The sequence below is a fragment of the Bos taurus genome, chromosome 10, assembly GCF_002263795.3.
Source record: "Bos taurus isolate L1 Dominette 01449 registration number 42190680 breed Hereford chromosome 10, ARS-UCD2.0, whole genome shotgun sequence".
Classification (NCBI taxonomy): Eukaryota; Metazoa; Chordata; class Mammalia; order Artiodactyla; family Bovidae; genus Bos; species Bos taurus.
The window spans coordinates 61,854,247-61,879,346 of NC_037337.1; the positions used below are offsets into that span (position 1 = coordinate 61,854,247).

The following is a 25,100-nucleotide window of genomic DNA, read 5'->3' on the forward strand; positions in this document are numbered from 1 at the left end:
AAAGAGCCTCCAAGCCCAGCAATTCATCCTCAGTGTTACGTTACTCATCAGAGCGAGTGCTGCTACCCTTTGCCTCCTCCCCTGTAAACCATAAGTTTGGTCTTTTCTCAGCACCTCATGTGGGTGGTTGGGAGTTTTCTTTAAAATGTAACATTGGAAAATCCCAAACAAAGGTTTAATAGTGCTTCTTTTGTTTGACTCTGGGTGTATCTTTATACAATGATATTTACAGCACTGACCTACAGTATTAAAACATCATGAGTCGGAAATGAGAGAATCACTGCCAAGAGCAGTGGAGAATTGTTACTAGGAGACTGGGTGGAGAGTCATGTAAAGTTTATTAAGGCCACAGCTACATAATGACTCAGTTCCGTGGCACAAAACACCAGGGAATATATTAGGTTGGCCCAAAAGTTCGTTTGGGTTTTTAGTAAGATGTTTTAGAAAAACCTGAACAAACATTTGGGCCAACCCGATATTTCTTAAAGTCCTTTTCCTTGTGGCAGCAGAGGTAGATGGAAGGTTGAGAGCCAGCTTTTACTGCTCTTATCAAAGTCAAGTTACAATACAGTTCAAAAGAGACTCCTTCCTTGAGCATCTCTGTTAGAATCTCCCTATCAGGATTTCCCCAGAGCATCACCAGTCCCTGCCTTCCTCCTCTCCTCTAGATATGAGGAGGAGTCTGTGCTACAGGAACTATTATGCTGACAACCAGACCTGCGATGGAGAACTGTTGTTCAACATGACCAAGAAGATGTGCTGTTGTTCCTACAACATTGGCCGGGCCTGGAACAAGCCCTGTGAACAGTGCCCCATTCCAAGCACAGGTGGGTTTTAGTTTCGCCATTACCAGAAAGATAACTTGGTACCTTCCCCGTGAATTGTTGGAGAAATGAGTCTCAGCCAGGGGGAGAAAAAGTGTGCATTGTCCATCTTCATAAAAAAAGATTAGCTAAAAAAAAAAAAAAAAGATTAGCTCACAAAGGCAAATGTTGAAATTCACAGTTGATCTGGTCCTTTCAGCCGAAAATTGAGTCATAAAATATATTTTCCAGTTCATTACACAAGTTCTTTTACCAGCCTGTAGACTCAGCATATCACAAAAATATAGAAGTTGTTATTGTTAGGGAGTTTGCCATATAACTTAAAGTCTGGAAACAGTGGGCAAAGCAGTTTGACAAATAAACCATATTCCTATATTGTTTACTTACTTATTACCATCAATTTTACTTATTCATAACTAATCTTGTTCCAAAAAGAATTCAAGATGGCCCACAAAGATGCATATGTAAAATAAGAAGGCCTAATGCAAATGGAAAGCATGCATAAGAAACTCAAAGCAAGGGTAATTAATACACAAGATCCAAGCTGGGAAGGCCTGCACACTTGCCAGTGATGAGCAACAGCTTGGGCGCTACACCTTCTAGAGCTTATATGAAGAGAGAGATGATCGAGTCCAACAGTCTCAATGACCACAGAGCAAACTCAGAACTAAAGAAAAGCACGACTCAGGGACCTCCCTGTGGTCCAGTGGCTAAGACTCTACACTCCAAATGCAGGGGGCCCAGGTTCCATCCCTGGCCAGGGGCCTATTAGTAGACCCCACACGCCACAACTAAGAGTGCATGCTCTAACTAAAGAGCCCAGACCCCCAACAAAGATGGAAGATCCTGTGTACTGCAGCTAAGACCCAGCGCAGCCAAATTAAAAAAGAAAAGCACAACTCCTTGGTATAGAGAAATTTCTTCTTATATCCTCATACAGAAAAATCTATATAATGTTATCTATTTGAAAAAGGAAAGAGCCAAATTCATATTCTAAGAGTAAATGAAGCAAAAACTTTGGTGCAGTGTTCTTATATGGGAGATGATATATATCATGATGGTGTCATTTACTAATGATGATCTAGATCATCTTTATGATTTTAAAAAATTAATTAATTAATTTGCCTGTGCCAAGTCTTAGTTGTGGCATATGGAATCTAGTTCCCTGGGATCGAACCCAGGGCCCCTACACTGCGAGTGCAGAGTCTTAGCCACTGGGCCACCATCTTTATGATTTAGAGTGAACAAACTGCCATGCAAAGTACTGATCTGAGAATTGTGTAGTATCTACTCCATTCCTCACAGCGATATGTAAAATACCCAATCTATTCTCTGGTGCTAACTGACAATGCGAAAAAACAGAAGATTCTTTTTTAGGAAAATGTACCATTTCATCCACTGCTTCCTCCAGAAATAATGTAATAGCTATCACTTAGAATTACAAGTTGTTTCCACTCTGCAAGATGTTGTTAGACCTGGGTTTGGCAAACAAGAGCCTATGGGCCAAATCCAGCCTGCCTCCTATTTCTGTATGGCCCGCAAGCTAAAAGAATTTTGACATCTGAAAATTTTATGAACTTCAAATTTTAGTAAATAAAATTTTATGAGAATATGGCCCCACTAATTTATTTACATATTATCTATGGTTGCTTTCGTGAAATATTTGAGTAATTTTAACAAAGACTGCACAGTTTGCAAAACCTAAAATATGTACTTTTTAGCTTTTTTAAGAAAATATTTGCTGACCCCGATCCTGACCGTTGGCCTTCAAATCTTTTATTATCCATTGTTAGTGCTGTCAGTTGCAGGCTCATGTCCGACTCTGAGACCCCATGGACTGCAGCACGCCAGGCTTCCCTGTCCTTCACCATCTCCCAGAGCTTGCTCAAACTCGTGTCCACTGAATTGGTGATGCCATCCAACCCTCTTGTCCTCTGTTGTCCCCATCTCCTCCTGCCTTCAATCTTTCCCAAGATTATATATACATAGCTGTCATTAAAAAACCTGACGGTTACCCACACTTGATGTGTGTGTATTTACAAGTAAAAGTATATGTACATGTGTCTCTGTATATTTGTTTTTTTATTATATTAAGAAATGCATTTATATTTTCATAAACTGTTTTATTATAAAATGTACATAAAATTAGTTTTTAAATTGGATTTTACAAAGATAGATATCCTAGTATTTTTGTTTTTTATCTTGATGCACCATTGTACATACGTTCCCTTTCAGACCACTATGGAGATCTCTGATAACAACTGTCGTTTACTTTCAGAAATATCTGTCTGAGTTCTAGGTATCTGCATACTCTTAATATAAAATGCAAGAGTTCATCTTCACGTTGAATATTGGCCAAATCCAATCATGGCTTTTCATTAGCTATGCAGTCTGCACACATTTTAGGAGTCCCTGAAGTTTGGATGGTCAGTGGGGCTGGTGTGACACTTGTTGGACGTGAACACTCATAGATTAAGGAAAGAAAGCACTAGGAAAAGAACATGCTATGTTTTGTTTAAAATACTTCCAGAAACCTTTTACTAATTTTCAGTAGGTTTACCCATAAGGGAGTGGCCATCTTGAGCTTAAATTGATACCATGCCATATCAGTTATACTCATGATCAAGAATTACAGAATCTCAGAGTTAAAGGGAACCACAGATGACATTTAGTGCATCCTTAATTAACACGTTTGATGAAAATTCATGTCAGGGGGAAAAGGACAAAGGGTCAGGGGAGGGAGAGGGAGTAAACAAAAGAACTGCAGCAAAAATAATAATCCAGCTCCAAAAATTAGAGTAATGAGGTTCAGTTGGTTGTTTGACATGAATGAGTCATTAACAGACCTGAAATCAAGAATTTAGCTACATTTGCTATTGTTATCCCCAGTCTGCCAAGGAAATGGCTTTTGTACACATTCGTTAAATCCTAGATTCCTTAATACAGAGTGGAAAGAGGCACTCAGACCAGTCCCAGGTTTCAGAGCTGAACAGCATCCCCATAGAAACCCAAATTCCCTCAGGCAAGCTCATACAAATGAGTGCATTTGATATAGAGACCTCTGCTTCAGCCTCAATATTACGTCAACATGAGGTCACTTTTCCTTCATCACTTTTCTTAGGGACAAGGTTACACCATCTGTAGAAATTCTCAATTTTTTTTTTTTTTTTTTTACAAAGGCCAATTTATTTTAAATTCTTCCAAATACAGGTAAATATCTTTTAAGAATGTTTTCCAAGTAATTTTGTTCAGCTCATTATTGTTCTTCGCCTACGCTATTCCCACCCTGCTTACCCCACCTTTGCTCAATCACTGCAGATGAATTTGCTACACTCTGTGGAAGTCAACGGCCAGGCTTTGTCATCGACATCTATACCGGTTTACCTGTCGGTGAGTTACAATGCCATTATTGCAGCTTTTTGTCTCTGCCTTTGTGTTAAGAAAAGGAAGTACACGCTGTTATTTTCTCAAATTTGCTTTTTTTGTTTCTTAGAAGGAAAAAGCATTAGACAGTGCCATTTACCTTTATTGAAATTTTGATTCTTCGTTTGAAACAAATTGTGCAGACACCCTGTGTAGCTCCACCTAATTGGCAGCAGCATTTGTTGGTCATGATTAAGGGGACTGGAAAGCTTTTCACAAAATCACAATCAAGCTTCGTTAAACCAACCCTAGGCATCAACAAAAAGAGAGATTCTGGGAGTAAAGCCAGTTGACGTTTGATTTGACTATAATTCCCAATCCTTCCGTCTGACTAAGACAAGAGTTTAATATGACTGTTCATACCAATCCTTATGTGTGGGTTGTTCATATAAAGCCCTTTTGGTGGAGCAGTTTTATCTCATGGGGAATCTCCACAGGTCATCTGCTTTGGGATTTTTAGATGTGAAATATAAAAGTCTTTCCAATCAGAGGCCCTGTCTGGTAACTGAAGCAGAGACCACTGCAGTGCTCAAGATGCTTATGTGAGATTCAGAAATACTGCACAGCGTTCAGCCAGTAGAAGCAAGGCCTTTGTGGTTTAAAACCAAATAACATAAAAATAGATGGAAAGCCATTGCATTCTCCGAGTTTTTCCCCAATGTGATTTATACGGATCCTCAGATGCCCCTCTGAATTCTGAGCAATTGTGTCTAGTAGCAAACATCACCATTTGGTCTGTTCCACCTTATTGCTAATAAGTAAACTGAAATCCACATCAGCCTTTCCAGTGACCTTGTTTAAGAAAACAAGGGTCTGGTCCAGCAATCAGCCGGGCTCTCTTTGTGCCAAATCCATATGGCTCCGCAACCTAGTCAACATCCAAAGAAACTTCATGGTTTGGAAGGAAAACCTGCTAAATGACATTGGCATGAAACACCTGGCCCCAGCTGCTTTGTTTTTCCCCTTCCCAAAACAGATCTTTTCATCTCCCTAGACTCTCTGATCCGAAGATAAGTGGTCTTTAATAGTAGTGGTTCTCCATGGACGAACCAGGCGTGTACCCCAGCAAGGCCTACCCTCCAATGTTGGCAGCAGGCAGAGCATCCACTAATAAAGCTGGAAAGGCCCCAGGCATCCTTAGGCCAAACGCCTTGCCTTACAGTTGAGGGGACAGAGGCCCAGACAGGGAAGGGGACTCAGCCGAGGTCACTTGGCTAATTAATAACAGAACTGGGATCAGAACCCAGTCCTGACTCACAGCTTGCTTTGCCTCTAGCTCTTGAAAACTGGAAATGTGATCGTTAGCAGTATACTTATTGTTAGCAAATTCCAGCATGACAAAATATTTAGATGACTGAGAAACTTTGTTTTATTAAAGCTTTCTACTCTCCTTCTGAAAGGTCTGAAGATTGTTGGCATATAGAACTCATTCGTGTGGGGTTAAAACTATAGCAAGTTTATTAATCTTGTCTTTAAGTATAAACTTTTCCAAGTTGAAGTTCAAATGGAATCCAGACAGGAAAAGAAAATATAATTTTTAATATGTGCTTTTGCTATGTTGTGCCTAACAATGGCTAGAAATTTGACCCAGCCTGTTATTGTTAAACTTGATAATACATCACTTATATTTAAAACAAATGAATGTGAACATAACACTTCATGTTTTAACCCGTACATAGTTCAAGAATGTCTGAAATTTTTTTTTTGTTTCTTGCTGATGATACATAGTTGTGATATCTTTGCCTCACTTTTTAACAACATACATGACAAATGTGTGCAAAATCTAAAGCATAATTACTTATATTCAAAATAGAAATATACCCTTTGATATTCTAAGCTATTTTTTTTTCATTAAAGAGATCAATTTGTCCTAAAACAAAATCAAGCCCTTTAGAAAAAGGTCTAACATAAATCTGTGGCCTGTGAACTTTCTCCTTCAAAGCAGATTGCCTTTGGGTATGATTCTTCTGAAAATGCAGCAGCTCTTGTGGGTTCCACGAAAGTCAATGGCCATGTTACAACTTGGGCAAAGTACCTGGCAGAGGCTCCTGACTCTGGCATGGAAGGAAAAGTATCTCAACAATAGTATCAGAAACTTAATGGATTGGAAAGACCAAAACTTTGTATCCCCTCCCAGCTTCTGAACTGTTTTGTGAAACTGCACAGGACTGGTAGAGGGTCCCTCTGGGATAGCAAGTCCTTCAATAATGGTTTTGTGAAGATTGTTTGACTGTGGAAGAGCATAAGGGAGGAAGGGTAGCCTGCTAGCGGATTCCTGGGATCAAATCTACTTCCTGGTGGCTGTATGGTCTTTGGTGAGTTCCAGCCTCCGACCTGTCCTCAGTTCCATCACTTGCATCAGGAGGATGGTCAGAGTGCCTAGAGACCATCTCACAGGGTGGCTGTGATGATTTGGTAACTATGTCCAGTTAAACGCTTGAGAAATACACCATGTGTATAGCAGGTGAGGCACCGTACCATTGCTGCCACTGCTGCTGTTATTATCCTAGAGGACGCTGAATGGCTGAGAGTTCAGAGCAGGTCAGGCAGAGAGCGGACCCGCCAGGCTCTTGAGGAGACCCGACTTGCCCACACGGCTCCCTCGCCAGCTTGCTTTAGCAGCCGGGGCCCTGGCTGTGCTCTCACTCCTACTTCGGTCCTGCTTTAATCCTCATCAACTCCACTTCCAGGTGTTGGTTCTTAATCAAATGTCAGGCAGCATACCAGGGGCCAGTAACACCGTGGTGCAGCAGCCAGCCCTGGCCCCGGGCCTGGGGAGGCCACAGTCTACTGTGACTGTCCTTCCTCACTTCTGACTCTGTCTACATGGTCAGCCTGGGCCCAGCTTACCTCCTCAGACCTGACTTACTTCCTTAACTTCCTTACCAAAGCCACGCAAAGGAGGAGCAGGGCGTTGAGCTGAAATTTGGAAGATCAGAGTTGGCTCTGACCATGGGATCATCTTCTGTTCTTCAGCAGCTCTTTGCTCCCATCCCCACCAGCCACCACCATACACTTGGGGTAGAGAGACCAGTTACTCTCGGCAGTCACTTTCATTCTGCTCCACTGGTGCACAGGGCCCAGTGGGTGCAAAATCTCCTACCTGGACAGAGCTAATGTTTTATAACAAAACCAGAAAGATAGATGATCAATGAGATAGACATAGGAGTGTCTGACAAGCGGCTTAGTGATCTAAGTTTGCTCTTCATTGACTTCCCCCACTTCTATCACCACCCGGCACATACATGTACATGCCAGGCACATGCATGTACATGCCAGCACACACACACACACACACACACACATGCACTGTCTCTTCTTTGGCTTTAAACCTTACACAGAACTAGTTAGAAGCAGCCAACTTTCAATTCCAGTTTACCCTGCCCAGGGACCACATGCCAGGCCATCACTCACACGTGCTTGCTCTGTTTCCAGATATCGACGAGTGTCGGGAGATCCCAGGGGTCTGTGAAAACGGTGTGTGTATCAACATGGTCGGCAGCTTCCGTTGTGAATGTCCAGTGGGCTTCTTCTATAATGACAAGTTGCTGGTTTGTGAAGGTAAGAGATGTTGCTCTGTATCACATCCAGAAATAAGCCAATTTTACAACATTGGAATTTCAGAAATTCATCAAACTCTAGCTATAGTGAAGGGCACCCTGTGGATCAACAGACATTTCACTGCCAAAAAAAAAAAATTCCCTAACTCTACTCCCAGTGGGCAAAGCAGGATGTCCATTTCCCAGTCCTCTCCACTGCCCCCTCCCTCAACACAGAGTGTATTAGATTTCCCAGCTGATATGAAAAAGCCTTGAGGTCCTAGGTGTGTCCAGTGGATGGCTATTGTTTTACACAGCTTGAAAGTGAGCACGAGTGGTGGGCAGTCATCTTGAGTTGAATCTCAAAATCAGTGTTCTCTTCCAAGCGGAGCCTTTGCTCCTCCCCAGTGAAAACACGGTTAATGCAAATATTTCAAATGCATGAGAGAATTCCAAATGGCAAGAACAGCAAATTCGATTTTATACGAAGAATGTTGGCATGCGTGCAAAATGGTACTTTTTTCATTTTCAAATTACCTCCCCTTGCCATGTGTATGTACTGTGATTCTGCGCATTCCTCACCGCACTTCATATTTTTCCGACATCTGGGGAAGATAGTGTTCTTTTACATTTTAGTAAAAGGGACGTTGCTGGTTATTAAATATACCATGGGCCCTAGGACAGCTAGAGTAATTTTCTTATTTCATACTTAAACTCAGAGCCTCTAACAGAGTTCTTGTTCATGTTAGAAAGGCTTATTGCTCCTTAGAGCATGTATTACACCATATAGGTAAACATTTTAATGTTAAAAAATCTTTTTCTCCTAAACTAGGGGCAACTTAGAGACCACGAGTAAAGTTATACACCGAGCACAGGCTTGTTAAATTCTCCTCACCAGGCTTTCTGTTCCTGTGGCCAAGTTGGCAAGCATCCCTTACTCTGCCTGCTGTGTGGGGGGACTAGAAACAGGGGGACAGCTATTCCTAGCCTTCCTAAAGAGATAGTCATTTGGGGGCTTTGGTTCAGGCCCCGGGCTTCTGGAGACCGTCAAGGATCAGGTGTGGGGAGGAGGCAGAATGTGGAAAAAGAGAAGAGAGCCCATAGCAGATGACCTGTGGTGCGAGGGGCAGCTGCCTGCTCATCGCCACTGTCTCCCACCTCTGGTGCATGCCTAAGGATGCCTGTCCACTTCTGTGGCATCTCCCCTTCTCTTCCATTCAGAGCTGGTCACTCTACCCAAGTGCCTCTTTGATACGTATCTCTGCTGAAGCTGCAGCCCTTGACCAGAAACCAGAGGCACGGCCACCCATGACCACCATGTCAACCTAGACCTTGTCACACCCTTGATATTGAAAACCTACAGCTGTACCCGTGGAAGGCGGCTCGCTGTCAGGGTAGCGTTTGGCTACCCTGACAGAGATTACAGAGTGCTCCAGCTTTTGGTTTCCGTTTCATAGGATATCCATCTTCAGGGTGAATGTTTAATCCAGGGTCAGCTGCTTCCCAGCACACTCCTAGCTCTCAGACTCAGAAAAGGAAGGTTGATTTAGCACATGCCTCATCCAGACTGCAGTTGGAATGGATTCCAGAAGTGATTCAGGGAGGATCTGTGTGTCTGCTCTCCCCCAGCATGCATAGGATCAGATGTTAGGCATCTGAGGCATCAGGGAAACGCTTGTCTAGGACACCGTTTGGCTTCTCCAGCTACAGAAGCTACCCTCTGTGTTTCTCTACACTCTTTATGAGGAGCAGGGCAGGCCTGGTGGGTAAGGTGGTGCTGGATCCTGGGCCCTAGTAACCCATGGTGGGCATACTCTGCTCCTGTATGAGACACACACCCCATGTTAGACAGATAGGCCCACTGACTGCCCACAGTCCTGAGGTTTTCCCACCACAGAGCACATACCTCGGAGGCCTAGGTTGGGTGTATTTGCCGCCCCCTAGTGGGAACTTTGGCTGAGCCAACTTCTGCATGAAACCCCAGCACTGGTGCTGAGAGCTGACTTTCACCTGTGTTTCTGGCTGCTCCCTATACTGGATTTAGACTGAATTAGAATGCTTGGAGAAGGAAAATGGCAACCCATTCCAGTGTTCTTGCCTGGAGAATCCCAAGGACAGGGGAGCCTGGTGGGCTGCTGTCTATGGGGTCGCACAGAGTCAGACACTACTGAAGCAACTTAGCAGCAGCAGCAGCAGCAGAATGCTTCATAGGAGCAGGGGAAGACAATATGCGTTTTGCCCCATTGGTATCGCCTGGACTGAAGTATATTCTGCAGTGCCCTAAAGCGAAACTGAATTAGATGGCTGGTAACATTTTTAAGAGATAGGCAAGCAACTCCCCGAGCATAGGCAAAGCTCTGGAGCACACAATAGCCACTTTATTCTTTTCTTTAATAGTGAGCATTTGGTTATTTTCAGTGGTTTTGTGTGTAATCTTTATGTTAAGTTTCCTAGATTTGACTGCCATGTGGCAGAAATTTAAGCAGGAGCTTCTGCAGCCCTGCAGCTCAAAGCACCTTCTGCGGACCCGTGGACCAGCATCACTTGGGAGCTTATTGGAAGCACAGACTCTCAAGCCACTCCCCTGACACACTGAGTCGGAATCTGTATTTCAATAAAATCTTAAGTGATTTAAACGCACATCAAAGTTTGAGATGCTCTGCTCTGCAGGCCCTACAACAAAAGCAACCTGACTGATTTCCCAACCCCCCTGCACTTTGAGCAAATACAAGACTTCCTAGGATATTAGTCTATACTCTTATCAAATGTGGCCCTTGAGGCTGAGATTCACAACTTTTTCTAGAGATTAACATAATTAGAACCTGTAGATGATAATAAATCCAGTATTTGCATTTATGAAAAATATTAGTAAAGCAGGAAAATTAGAAAAGCTTTCCATCTTCCAATGTTTGTTCAATAAAGTGAAAGTGAAAGTGAAGTCGCTCAGTCGTGTCCGACTCTTTGCGACCCCATGGACTGTATGTAGCCTACCAGACTCCTCCCTCCATGGGATTCTCCAGGCAAGAGTACTGGAGTGGGGTGCCATTTCCTTCTCTAGGGGATCTTCCCGACCCAGGGATTGAACCCGGGTCTCCTGAATTCCAGGCAGATGCTTTAACCTCTGAGCCACCAGGGAAGCCCAAGAAAATATAAATCTGTGTTGTGTGAGAGCCTTCATTTGCCTTTGTTACCAAGTCCAGGCTCAACCTGCTTGCCGCACAATAGGCCAATAATCAGGAGATGAGGTGTTGAGGCAAGAAATAGCAACTTTGTTTGGAAAGCCTGGCATCAGAGAAGATGGCAGACTAGAGTTTAGAGTACCATCTCATCAGGGTCTGGATGCCAGTTTCTTTTATAGAACAGAGGGAGGGAGGGAGGAAGTGAGGAGGTAAAGTAAAAAGCCCATACATCTTGCAAAATATCTCCTGGTTTGGCCAGCACTGCGGAGAGGATGTGTCAATTTGCTTTTTCCTGCAGTCCTTCACAGGTGGGCAGGATCAGGGTATTTCTCTGTGCACTGAAATTTTACCATTCAGGCAGAGGGGCAGGATTCCCCGAGGCAGACCACTGTGTCTGCTTGTAGCTATAGACTGATTATAGTAACAAGAGCAAAGGAAACAAAGGTTCACAAAACAGGTCCAATGCAAAGTCAGATTTTGTTCTTGCCTCTTGCCTGTTGACACTGGATTCTACTCTCCTTGTAACTCAGTTCTCTCCTGCTCGTAGACATTGACGAGTGTCAGAACGGCCCAGTGTGCCAGCGAAACGCAGAGTGCATCAACACCGCGGGCAGCTACCGCTGTGATTGCAAACCCGGCTACCGATTCACCTCCACGGGGCAGTGCAATGGTAAGTCCCCACCTGCAGGCGCCTACCCGACGGGCCAGCCCCAACCAGCTGCAGATCCCTGGATTTCTTTGGGATGGTTAAGATTCAGACTTCTGTGTTCTAGTAACTAAACTGGTAAACAGGAAAATTGTTGAAATGCTTTAACATTTGGCTTTTTTCCTCTTTAGAGAGGTGATTTTTCCGAATTTGCCTCCCTGCTGCCCTGCTGCAAATACCCACTCCCACAAATGCACACAGACACACACACACACATACACACACTCCCTAACTGGGGCTATGTGCTATGGTTAGTCACTCAGTCATGTTCAACTCTTTGCCACCCCATGGACTGTAGCCCACTAGACTCCTCTGTCCATGGGGATTCTCCAGGCAAGAATACTGGACTGGGTTGCCATGCCCTCCTCCAGGGGAGCTTCCCAACCCAGGCATTGAACCCAGGTCTCCTGCATTGCAGGCAGATTCTTTACCATGAACCCAGGTCTCCTGCATTGCAGGCAGATTCTTTACCATCTGAGCCACCAGGGAAGCCCAAGAACACTGAGGTGGGTAGCCTATCCCTTCTCCAGGGGAACTTCCCGACCCAGGAATCGAACCAGGGTCTCCTGCATTGCAGGCAGATTCTTTACCAACTGAGCTACCAGGGAAGCCCCCCCTACCTGGTATTTAGGACCAAATACTTTTTTTTCCTTTTACCTACTCCCCCTTGAGTGGGTGAGGTTTTCACCATCCTAGCCACATATACCAACTCTAGACAGCAAAGCTCTCCTGAGCTGGGCTGGGTTAACCTTCACAAACCAAGCAAAAGAACCAACAGTATTATCTTTTTTCCTTAGCATCTTATAGAACTGAGGGCAGCAAACTGTAACAGCGTTTTATTTGCGATGTCACCTACAGTAAAATGAGAAACTATTAGAGGTTAAATTTCTTCGGTGTTCACCTTTGTCAGGGACATGGTAGAAATGAGAAGGATGAGTATGTCACCAGCTTACAGTGACAGTGAAGTTATCCCTGGTGGCTCAGCAGTAAAGAACCCGCCTGCCAGGGCAGGAGATATGGGTTTCATCCCTGAGTGTCAGGAAGATTCCCTGGAGGAGGAAATGGCAACCCACTGCAGCATTCTTGCCTGGGAAATCCCATGGACAGAGGACCCTGGTGGGCTACAATTCATGGGGTCACAAGGAGTGGGACACAACTTATCAACTAAACAACAACAGAAAAAGTTGTTAAACATCTGATGGTATTTTGTAGCCAGTGGTATCAAAATGAAAACACTGGTGTTTCAACCCAGCAGCAAAGTAACACCTCAGAATGATTTTCATGTGAGTTTTTCAGTAATTATAAACCATTATATATTTAGCAAAGAGGTCAGGAACAACCTGTTGTTTTGCCTCTAGTCCATTTTACAAGGAGTTTCCTGGATAGTTTATGCATTTGTGAATCAAACAACACCAAGGAACATGGTCAGATTTTCCATGGATTTCCTTGTGCACCAGTGATTAAGTGGTAGGAAGTACACTGCTCTCCGTAGGGCATTTTGCATTGTTTTATGAGACTTTGGTGGGAAGAGGGTGTTTATACCAGAACAAAAACTCACTTTGAGAATCAAGACTTGTTCTGGGGCTTTAAAGGAACATGTGCAAGTGTTTAGCTTTTTGTCAACAGAACACTTGTAATCCACATATTAACAACAACAACAAAAAAAACCAGGACAGGAAAAGTGAGGACGTCTCTGATAGGAGTCACAATACCCTCATGAAATTTGGCATTCATACCACTTCCCTGCATTTTGCTCTTAATTTGCATTTATTTGGGACTGGGTGAAATAACTCCAATCAAAATAAGGAGTTGCTGATAATATGGAACGTGTAGTTTCACACCATTTCACGTGAGGCGAGATGTGGGAAGAACTATTGTAAACGTCAAGACGAGATATCCAACCAGGGCTTGGCTGGGGCTTACGTCCTGTCAAATCTTTTTTGTAGAGTACTAACATAAATACTCTGGATAAAGCTCATCCAGCGTTAATCAGCAGTAAGCATCGTGAGGGAGTACTGTTTGTAGCCCAAGCTTTGTTTCCCTCATTCAATGAAATTCTTACAAGAAAGGGAATGTACTTGAGTTTGAGTTTTGCAGTTGTTCAGCCTCTAGGGCTGAAGACTTCACTCTGGAAATGTCTTCACTTACATCCTACTTTTGTTTTTTATAATTATCACTTTTTAATCTTTTTTTTAATCTTTTTGACCACATCATGCGACATGTGGAATCTGTTTCCCAGCCAGGGATCAAACCCATGGCCTCTGCAGTGGAAACACCGAGTCTTAACCACTGGACCTCCAGGGAGGGCCCATATCTTACTTATAAAATCTCTTAAAATGTCTTTAAATACTATTCTATACATGGCATTTTTCAGATGTATTGTTAAAATATTCCTTTCTTCCTGTGTTTAAGATGAAAAGAACTAAAATTTCCGTATCATAGTAAGATTTTTATTTGAACTTTTAAGTACATCATTTCACCAGCTGGCCATAATACCCATGTTTCTGAGACCTGAGAGAACAGGTAGGTGTCTAAGCCAAGGTTGCTAGTCGGACCTCAGGAGCTGAGTAGTGAGAGCAGAGGCAGCCACTCCTGAAATGCCTTGTCCAACTAAAAACATACTCTTCCCAGCTATTTCCTTATGATTTCCTCTCTCTCTGCTGACTATGTGGGTGTTTTCCCCCAATACTCTGTTTAAATCTCCTATCTCAACCTCATACTCTTCTGGGACTTTAAATCCTGATGTTTGTAGAAACCTCAAGACAAAGTGAACTTCATAATCAAGTTCTCTACAATTGTAACTCTCTATTTCACCAACAGAACTGCAAAGTAATCCATGTTTCATTAAAAAAAAAAATTCATCATGAAATAGGCAGTGTAGGAAAGAAAATTCCTAATTGAGGATCCCTTTCTAGTAAGATTCTTAATGCTCTCCATTCCCTCTGGGCCCCAGAGATGAGACAGACCAGATCCTTGCATTCACCCAGACTCAGTATTACCTGAGGGTGCCCATAGTCTAGGCTGACTATAATAAGCCCCCGAGACACCGTTCCTCAAAATCAACTCTCTTCACTGAGCTTGGTAGTGGAAATCAGTGTCCTCTGCCTATCCCAGGGAGCAGTTTGCTCATTTGAAATTCATTTTTATCCAAAATGTGAATAATCATCATCTGTTCTTCTCTGGAAGCTCAGATGGTTAAGACTCTGCCTACGATGCAGGAGACCTGGGTTCGATCCCTGGGTCAGAAAGATCCCTTGGAGAAGGAAATGGCTACCCACTCCAGTATTCTTGCCTGGAGAATTCCATGGACAGAGGAGCCAGGCAGGCTACAGTCCATAGGATTGTAAAGAGTTGGACATGACTGAAGCAACTTAGCACACACATCCTCTGTTCACTAGCATTTCTGCAGACTAGCTGTAGCTCCTAAGATGCTCTACCCTAGTCTCCCCTTTTCATGATACACCCACCCCCGACCTGAGATCTAAAGGACATGGTGATTCGTCGACTCTAGATGCTTTGTGTACTTGGAAGGAAGTAGTTGTATAAATGGCAGCCTGAGCACATGAAATGGGTGAAGTATATTCTGTCCTGGCGTGGGCACAAGTGTCCTGGGCAGCAAAAGGTGCCCATTCCCTGTTTTTGTCTTCTCAGTAGCCAGGGCGGGCAAACGGCAAGCTTGAATTATTCAGCTGAGAGCGGGGTACCAAGCTGCTCTCTGGCATCTGCACCCACAGCAGCATTCTGCCTTTTGCTTTCTTTTGTGACAATAGGAAAATCAGTGCTCCTCAAGTTACACTTTCCCTAAACATGGGATCTTGAGAGCTTTAAAAAATTACAGACATAAGTGGGCATGCAATTATGTCATTTGTGAATTCATGCAACAAGTTTGGCTTCTGAGATAATTAGATTTCAGGAGAGCAAGAAGTATTAACTTGACAATAAATGTAACTTAGAGCCCAGTGAGTGGCAGAAGCAAGATGAGAGGGCTTCCTTTTGAAAGAATAGATTTAAAAAAAAGAAAGAAAGAAACATTATTAGGATTGTCAGGTGCTGAAAGGAGTCCTATGTAGACAGGAAGGCTTGGTTAAGATGGAACAAAAGGTTATAGGAGTAAGACAAAATAATGGGGTGAAACTGGAGCAAGGGACCGTGCAGGCTGTCCATCATGAAAACCTAGCTTAGCAATGGGATTTGTTTAAATTTCCAGAGGAAGCCATGCAGCTTCCATGATTTGAGACACCAAATCTTGACTAGACAAAATACTTCAATTAATTCCATAGTCTAGGATTCTGTGTAGGCAGATAATCAAATGGATTATCTCCCAGCTTGCATGTCTGTTCTCTGTTCTATATCTAAGTTTTCTCATCTTTCAGAAGATTTTTTGGATACTGCCCCTGTTTTTCATTGCTTGTGTATTGTTAATATGCTCTGAATGTGCCTAGTAAATGAGAGTGTTTTAACCAATTTTGAGTCAAAAATAAATATTGAATATAATGTCAGCATCAGTTTCACTGGCTTAGTTTAGAACTAGGATTAAACCTGAGGCCAATACCTAGAAGTAAGTTATTTGATTTGAAAAAGAAAAAATGATTTGATTTGGCCTTCCAAGTTTCCACTTAAGATGCTTTTTATTTACAGATCGCAATGAATGTCAAGAAATCCCCAATATATGCAGCCATGGACAGTGTATTGACACAGTTGGAAGCTTTTATTGCCTTTGCCACACTGGTTTTAAAACAAACGCTGATCAAACCATGTGTTTGGGTGAGTATGTGGCTATCATTTCATTTTTTCATATTCTATTGAAAAATTCATGTGCATCTGAATATATATAAAAGCTAACACTAATTGTTTTGCTATTTATAAAATACAGAAGCAGGTGTGTAGCATTAATATCCTTTGATATTTAATCTTTGGGAATCTGAACATCATAAACCTCTTTCTTGATATTCATTTGGCTGTCAGTTCAGAAAAACTTTTATAAAGGGATAAATTGAGAAAGATATTAAGACAAAAAATTACTTTTATTAATGGTAATAGCCTACTGTTCCTTTATAATATTTATCTGAATTTGCCTCATTGGAACAGAGTGCAGCTTTTGAGTGGTTGAGTATGAGCATTTTTTGAGAAGTGTCTGTCTATATATAACTGTTACATATATATAAGGATATAGCAGGTCCTTAAAGGCAAATTTACAGATCATTTTCCTAGGGGAAAAGAGCTCAAGATTTTAAATCTCTTCCTTAGTTTTAGCACTGAATCAGAATGTTGATTTAGACTAAACTTCAAATATGTAATCAATCAAGTTCTCTCCTTCCCTCCTTTCTTTTTCTATTTTAAAGCAACATCCATTAAGTCTTTTGGGGACTACGTGAATATAAATCAGGAAAAAGAACAGTCAATAACATTTAAAGTGCTTGCCTTTGGATGTAATTGGATTCATCCATTAGGGAACATTCTCATAAAGTTTTGTCATCTTCAGAGCAGATAACAAGTTTTAAGTTAAAGATTATAATCAGCCCCACTAATCACTGGAGAGATAACCCGGTGTATTCATGAAGCCCTGTCCAACTTTCATTATCCCTCTCCCATCTGAGTTATCTGTAATCCCCACCAAAGAACCTGCCCAACCAAAGAAATTCACTTGCTTGGCTAAAAATGAATCAAGGCAGAAGTTCTTGATTGCTGGAAGGGTGACTCATTTGGATTCAGTCTTCAGACACACACGTTGGAGTCACATTCTGCTTAGCTACAGCATCCTGATTTAAGATCATACATAATTCATCTTTACATCCAAAGTCTGAAGGCAAAGGAAATCCTAACTCTAAACACTACATTTTACTAACCTGAGGTGTTACCTTCCACTCCTTCCCCATCCCTTTGTCCTGGCCCTCCACATTCTGCCTGTGGATATCGCAAACCGGGAATATCAATGGTTTTCATTTTAATTTCTTATGTCCTCCTTAGTAAAATATACTCCTACTAGAAAGATGATAACTGCTGTCACAAGATGCAAAGACATCATAAGACACCAAAATAGCTTTACAGGATAGTCAAAGTGAAAAGTTGTAGACCAACCAAAAGACAGCTCATACTGCTAGAGAAGAGCCAAATTGAGTGCCATCACGTTGAGATAATTTAGAAGAGAGATAAGTCAACATTTCGTGGGAGTGGTCGTGGGTTTTTAGGGGCAGACTGGGAAAAAGAAACAGATGTCTTCCAGGTGAGTTAGAAAGCTAATTTATTTTGTTGCTGATTTTGGGGTAATATCAGGTGACTCACTGCTTTTTGGTAAACTGGAGTGAGAATCTTAAAGGCTGAAGTTTGCCAGAGGTGGCAGCGAATCAAGACCCAGATGCGCACAGAAGTTTCCATTTCCAAGTGAAAATATTTGAGAAAAAGTGGCAAGGGTGGAGAATTCTAGAAGTAAATAGAATAAAATAGTTCTTGTCCAGTTCTCATGTCCTTAGCTTGCCTCCTTTCACATGCCAACCAAGGAAAGGATTTTCTCCCAAGGCTTAGAACCTCGCCTTTTGCTAGTTTCTCGCAGGGAGCTGCCACTGCGGGAACTCACACTGACGTCAGATCTAGATGTTCTCAGTGGATGCGCAATGCTTTGTGAACTCTAAAATGCCTTTCAACCCCAGGTGACCATATTCCCCCTTCTTCTGTTCGTAATCATGTTTTTCCTTTGTTCTTTTCCTTTCTCCTTTTCCTTCATTCCTGCTAGACATAAATGAGTGTGAAAGAGATGCCTGTGGGAATGGCACTTGCCGCAACACGATTGGTTCCTTCAACTGCCGCTGCAATCACGGTTTCATCCTTTCCCACAACAATGACTGCATAGGTACGTGTGCAAGACAGCCAACCACCAGGGGAAGGCAGTGTCATGTGTGTCTCTGTAATTAGCATCATCTCCAGCGTGCCGGCTATTGTTTTTAATATATACCAATTTAGTTGTGACAGTCGGTTAAGAGTTATATGCTAATTAAGTAACTAACAGTCAGTGAGATGCTCATTAGGTGTCAAATACAGTTAGGACATCTATGCCTTTTATTAAAATACTCATTAGCAACTATAATTTTTATGGCTACTATGATACAAATTAATTAAATTCATTTCAAAGTAAATTCAATATGTTTTAAAACATATAAAAACGATCCTTTGTAAAGAAATCACATAATTCGGGAGCAGTGTGGACCTACTTGTCTAGGTGTTTCACTGTAGCCTCTCTTCAGAGAAGTAAATTATTGAAGCTATAAAATTCTTCCTATAAAGTATGCTATACTATTCACAAGCAAGGGTGAGGAACCAAATTTTGTATTGTGCAAGAGGCCACTTTTACATACTTCTGATTACAAGAATTGTTAATAATACTCTCAGATGTACTGTGTATTAGTAATTCAGTTTTAACCTTTAAAAATGAAACCTAAAGTATGATCAAAGTGAAACTCAGATAAAAATCCTAACATAAATTATCAATTGAATTAGTAGAATTATTTCATCTTTAAAGTTCTGATAGGTAAATAAAGCCAGGTTTGTTGTTATAAACTAACCAGAAAGGAATTTCTTAAGTTTGTCTGAGCCAGCAAAGGCCACTGAAATTCAGAATAAGCATTTTTTCCCTTTAAAGGTTTTGGTCATTGATGGGATTATGACATTTTTCTTTGGAATATATCAAAGGATGTTTTTCTTGGCAGATGTTGATGAATGTGCAACTGGAAATGGGAACCTTTGCAGAAATGGCCAGTGTATCAATACAGTGGGGTCCTTCCAGTGTCAGTGCAATGAAGGCTATGAGGTGGCTCCAGATGGGAGAACCTGTGTGGGTGAGTGCTGCCGCAGAAAGGCCCTGAGGCCACGCCAGGAATCACGCAATCTGTATCACAATTCTTCCTTCAGAAGCCTGGAGGAAAAAGATCAGAATAGAACTACCCTGATCCTGCCTGTAGGTGTATATGGTATATGTAGCACTCTTCCCCTTTAAGTTTCTGTACTTGCAGAAAACAGTTACAATATTACAACATTCAGTGTGACAGTTGAATTATCCTATATACAATTGTAATTCCCTTTCTTTTTTTCTTCCACATAGCTTTGTAGTAAGCTCTTCTATAAGCTGCTAGGTGCCCTCAAAAATCTTCATAGCCATTCACTTTTTTTTTTTTTATTACAAGATATTTTTTTTTCCTTTTTTTTTAAATTTTATTTTTAAACTTTACATAATTGTATTAGTTTTGCCAAATATCAAAATGAATCCGCCACAGGTATACATGTGAATGCTGTACTTTTCTGCAAATATTTAATTTTCTGTAGATAAAATAAAGTATGGCTGTTACTTAGCTCACTTCCAAAAGCTGATAAAGCTGGTTTTTATTGAGGTGTTAATTTTTATTCATGGTGGAGTTTTGGGGCTTTAGATTTATGTATTAGATTTGATTCCAGTGTCTTTGGATTTTAATTGCTTGATGGAAATCATGCCAGTGGGAAACTCTTTCTTCTTTTTCCCTTTGCAGATATCAATGAATGTCTCCTAGATCCCAGAAAATGTGCCCCAGGCACCTGTCAAAACTTGGATGGGTCCTACAGATGTATCTGTCCACCTGGATACAGTCTCCAGAATGACAAGTGTGAAGGTAAGAGGGCTATCAGTAGTTGGAAATGAGCAGTATTGGTTACCTCATTGACATTATCAGAGTCAAATTTTTGAGATGGTGTGATGGTGTCTTCATTTTGCAATACTTTATCAGACAAATCCAAGGGTAGGGTGTGACTTATGGGCTCACAATTAGATGATGAGACAAGAACATCTAGTTCTCAGGCTAATCTCTGATGAAGCTGTTTTGCTCTGTGTACTTGAGTGGTTGCATTACCCTGACCCTTTTCCAATGTGTTTTTATGCAGCTTATAAAAAGTCCTGAACTACCTATTTTTAAGTGCCAGTGGGTTGCAATTAAAAATAGCTTCCTGATTCCAGTTAAAATCTTTAAGTGATCACATTCAAGGTTGGATGAATGTGGCTATGTAATTTGTCATTGTTGTTTCAACTTGTAGAGTGGTAGAAATGCATAACTACAAATAAATTCTCAGCAAATTTTATAGTACTGCATTCCTCAATACATGTATCATTATGTTAAATGAAAGTCATTAACTGTCATAAATTCATAAATAAATAGGATGAAAAGGACTTTTAAGAGGTCACCTAGTCCATGCTCCCACCTTTCAACAAGTCTGTGTCTAATCCCTAATGAGTAAGAATTGTCCACTTTTAATATCATCAATGAGAAATGTTTATTATATATCTAATTTAAATCTCAGTCAAGGGATAATATTCTAAGTGAAAACATCAAAATTAGACCTAAATACAAATTACTGTGTCATTTTACTTCTATTAGAGGTCAGCATTATTCCATGATTAATGCAAAATTACCCCTAAATGAACAGAATGAAAATATATAGAAAAAATGATTTTCAGAATAGTCAATACATGTGTTCATTCTAAATCTTTGTCCCTACCCTTATGAAGCTGGCACCTACAGTTTGATTTCTACCATAGGAGAATCATAACAACAAAAACAAGAAAAAAAAGGAAACATCTGAGCATTTTTACAAAAGTTGACTTTTAAGAAAAGATTGGATGTGGGGGTGGAGGGAGTATAGGGATGGAGTAATTCAGCAGCAGCAGCTTTGTTAGTTCACATTTGTTCAGATTTGTTAGTTAATAAACCAAAGGAAGCATGATGCAGTTATAAATGTGACATAACATGAAATAATGAAGAGGCTGGTTTTACATTGTACAGAAAGATAATCACTTTGCACTGCACATTTCTATAATATCTATTGTGTGGTGTTTACAAAACTAAGTCAAGATAAAAAAGTTAATTTCATAACTGCCCTTTACTTGGACCTCATGGGAATAAAGCTGTGTAATACAAATACATTTTGGTGTGGGAAGAACTTGTACAAACCTGAAGATAAAGAGTCCCAAGATATGAGAGAATCTCTCTTGTTGGAAAAAAATATTTCCATTAAAATAGCATGGCTGAGACTTAAGACTTACCTCTTTTTCACTACAAATTCCTGCTGAAAGTCAGGGGAAAAGATGGGTAAGCCTCTTGGAAAGAGTGGTCATACTTTTTCCATAAGTAGGTTTATCATATACTTGGCTCACCAAATGAAGACAATTTTGACCTACACTCACTATTCATGAGTGCAGGTCAACAAGCATAAACTAGGACTCTGCCAGGCAAACTAGGACATACTCAAGCCATTCAGGATGCAGACCATCCTTAATTACCCCTTTACAGTAGATAAGGTATCCTAATATGCTCAAGGAAACCTGCCACAATTACGTGTGTCAAATTCCTATTATCTAGACGATAAAAGAAAAACTATAGTCTTTACATGGAAGATATCTTTGTTTCTTCAGAAAAATTAAACTGCAAATGAGAGACAGGAGCCTCATTTCCTGTGATGTCTTTAGTTTGTATTGCATTAGGATTTTTTTCACAAGTATTAGCGTCCTTGTAAAAGTCACAGTTTTAGGTTGATAGCATAGGATACTGGGGAAAACACTGTGGATGGGTGGAGAGGAACAAATTTGTTTCAAAGGCCTAGATCTCTCGCTGAGTAACTCATTGTTAAAATAATTTGAATTTCAGAGCATCTGCTTACTTTTTAGTGAAGTCAGACTCTAGAGTTTCTTGTTCCTTCCCAGTTGAGGGTAGTACGAAATTACTGCAACTTTTCTAATTATCTAATAAACTCAATCTGGGTAAAAGATGTTTCTCACTGCATTCCAAAGAAGGCACTTGCAGAGCCCATTTTTATGATAAGAACCAGCAAAACTAGTTTTTTAAAAGTCATCACAGCCTAAAGTCTACTCCAGCATTATAAGGAAGAATCTTCATTATTGGAAGACATTTGAAACTCAGTTAGGCTTTTTCCTTTCACATTGTGCATTTATCAGCTGACAGTATCTCCATTGTGTTTTGACTTTGTTTGACATGTGGACTTTTTTTTAGATATTGATGAATGTGTTGAAGAGCCAGAAATCTGTGCCTTGGGCACGTGCAGTAACACTGAAGGCAGCTTCAAATGTCTGTGTCCAGACGGGTTCTCCTTGTCCTCCACTGGAAGAAGGTGCCAAGGTAAGTGCTTTTGACTTTTGGCTTTAGACTTTCATTACTTTGTGTTTATTTGTTGTGGTTTTATTTTTTTTAAACATGGCAAAGCTTTGATTCTCTGTAAAAGAGAAGATGGAGTGTTTTCATTCACCCAGAGGTCTAATGATTACCATATGTCAGAAAGTTCATTTTTACTTTTGAGGTTAAAAACTCATCCATCATGTTACAGTTGCTTGTACAACAACTGTCCTGGCACTTTAAACCTGCCTCTCCCCCTGAGAACACAGACGCTGACAGGTCAGTCAGCAGGGGATCAGCCATGAGCCACTGAACACGGGAAAGCCTGGGGGAAGTTCAGTTACAAGTTCTCTGCCTCAGAAGAGGTAACCTGTGTAAGTGTGGGCCAAAACCTAGACTTTCAGACAGAAAATGCAGATTAACTCATGTGCTCCCAGGATATAGTGCCCATCTCTTACATCACAAGTTTTCTAAGAAAACAGAAAAATAAATGTGAACTGACCAGGATTCTTGCTGGCCCATAGTCTGTTTTCAGGAATAACACTTGTGAACTTCAGAAAAAGTCAAAAGGGGAGCCTGAACTTAGGCATGACAGAGTTTATTATGTCTCAGAAAACTACTTAGATTTTACTAAAGAAGGCAATTGTATATGTCTGTCTACTTATACACACTAATTTAATGAATTCAGGACCAAAAAAAAAAAAAAATCACATTCAAACACACATATCTCCCCCACAACCCCTATCCCATTCCATTGGGGTTTTTTGTTTGTTTGTTTTATTGTTCAGGATTTTTTCTTAGTTATTTTTGTTTTTTTTTTTACTTCCATATTACCAAATAAAAGGCAATGGATGTTATTTAAGATTCCAAAAATTGGACTTTAGGGATCTCAGCCTTGTCATTTATAGCCTAGGGCAAGTCATTTAATCTTTTGGAAGCTCAATTTTCTTCTTTTTAAACAATAAGAATACCTGCCCAAACAGTCTTCTTGAATACATGACAAACCTTTTTCACTTCTGAGTCTTTCATAGACTCTTATTATTGTTATTTGGGTTAACCTTTTACTTTTCAACTGGTCATCTTGTCATGTAATATTTAGGGATGTGAAGGGGGAGCATTGAGAATTCTCTGTTGGTTTGATCTTGTAGGTAGCTATCAGAGCCCCATGTGGATTTCTGGGTTGTGGGTGGGGCCGTGCTTGATGCAAGCAGATAATCTGTCTGTTTGGTGCAGACCAGCCAGATAAATTCTAGCTCTTGCTCCTTTGTTTTTGTGTGCCTTTGGCTTGGCCGGAGTTTGGAAGGAAAGTAGTGAGAAACCAGGTGTGAATCTGCCGATGTGGCAGGCCAGAGGAAATTCAGAGGCTATTAATTCAATTTGCACTGGCCTGTCACTGAGCAAGCTAACGCTGCAGGAAGACTCAGCCCAGCTGTGAGCAGCCCTGCCACAAGCTCAGCTCCAAGAGGCAGAGCCAGGATTGAGGAATGCGAGCAGGGAAAGTGACTTTTGTAGCTCTGATGAAATTTCAAAGGTCATTAAGGGTGCTTCACAGATGGACTGGTAAACAGGCATCCAAGCAAGCCCTCGTTAAAAGGATGCGGGCGCACACAAACTCTTTCCCAGTGCATGGCACCTTTGATTAAAACACCAATTCTAGACAGTGACCACAAAGCCAATATAAATCTCCCACAGGACACAGATTTTGCTAGAGCCAGGGAATTAAGAGCTGTGTTTTTATTATAAGATGGCAAATTAGGAGTCAAGCTTCTAGTGCCCATAAAATTAGAAAATCCCATAGAAGAGAACCATGGATAATGTTTCTGAAGGAACAAATGGGACCTAGGGCTCAGGTGAACAGCCTCTGGCCCCTGAAGCCACAGAGGTCAGTGAGTCACTCCCACTACGAAGTTCACTGGAGACAGATTGTCACTTTGGCTCGCTCTAAACTTCATACCTAGATGTTTTTCTGGGGTGAGGTGATACAGTGGTGCTGGGGAGGTGGGCTGGGGTATGGAACAGGGCCAGTAATAAAAGGAAAAGAGAATGAGAACATAACAGAGCAATATTACAACATGCATGTATCCAGGTTTAAAAGATACATTTCAAGCTGGAAGACAGAGGAAAGAACTGAGTTTTGATATGCTTGTTGAGATTTTTTTTGAGTAGTCATTAAATTATATCTTAAGATAGTTATAGGCATAAATGATAAAAATAGGACCAGTAAAAACAAAATGCTGTCTGTGACAATGGACTTGAGGAGTAAAGCAAATTCTGGGAGGAACATGAGG

The 25,100-nt window shown here is 41.1% G+C and overlaps 1 protein-coding gene across 2 annotated transcripts in view; it reads left to right on the forward strand.

The window, feature by feature from the left end:
- FBN1 (fibrillin 1) overlaps positions 1-25,100 on the forward strand; it is a 264,664-nt gene that overhangs the window by 199,743 nt on the left and 39,821 nt on the right. For both annotated transcript variants that reach the window (XM_015473179.3, NM_174053.2), the window contains 9 exon segments: positions 669-827; positions 4,143-4,214; positions 7,683-7,808; positions 11,513-11,635; positions 16,310-16,435; positions 18,402-18,518; positions 19,372-19,500; positions 20,185-20,304; positions 22,693-22,818. In XM_015473179.3, the coding sequence (XP_015328665.1) occupies positions 669-827; positions 4,143-4,214; positions 7,683-7,808; positions 11,513-11,635; positions 16,310-16,435; positions 18,402-18,518; positions 19,372-19,500; positions 20,185-20,304; positions 22,693-22,818 (1,098 nt within the window).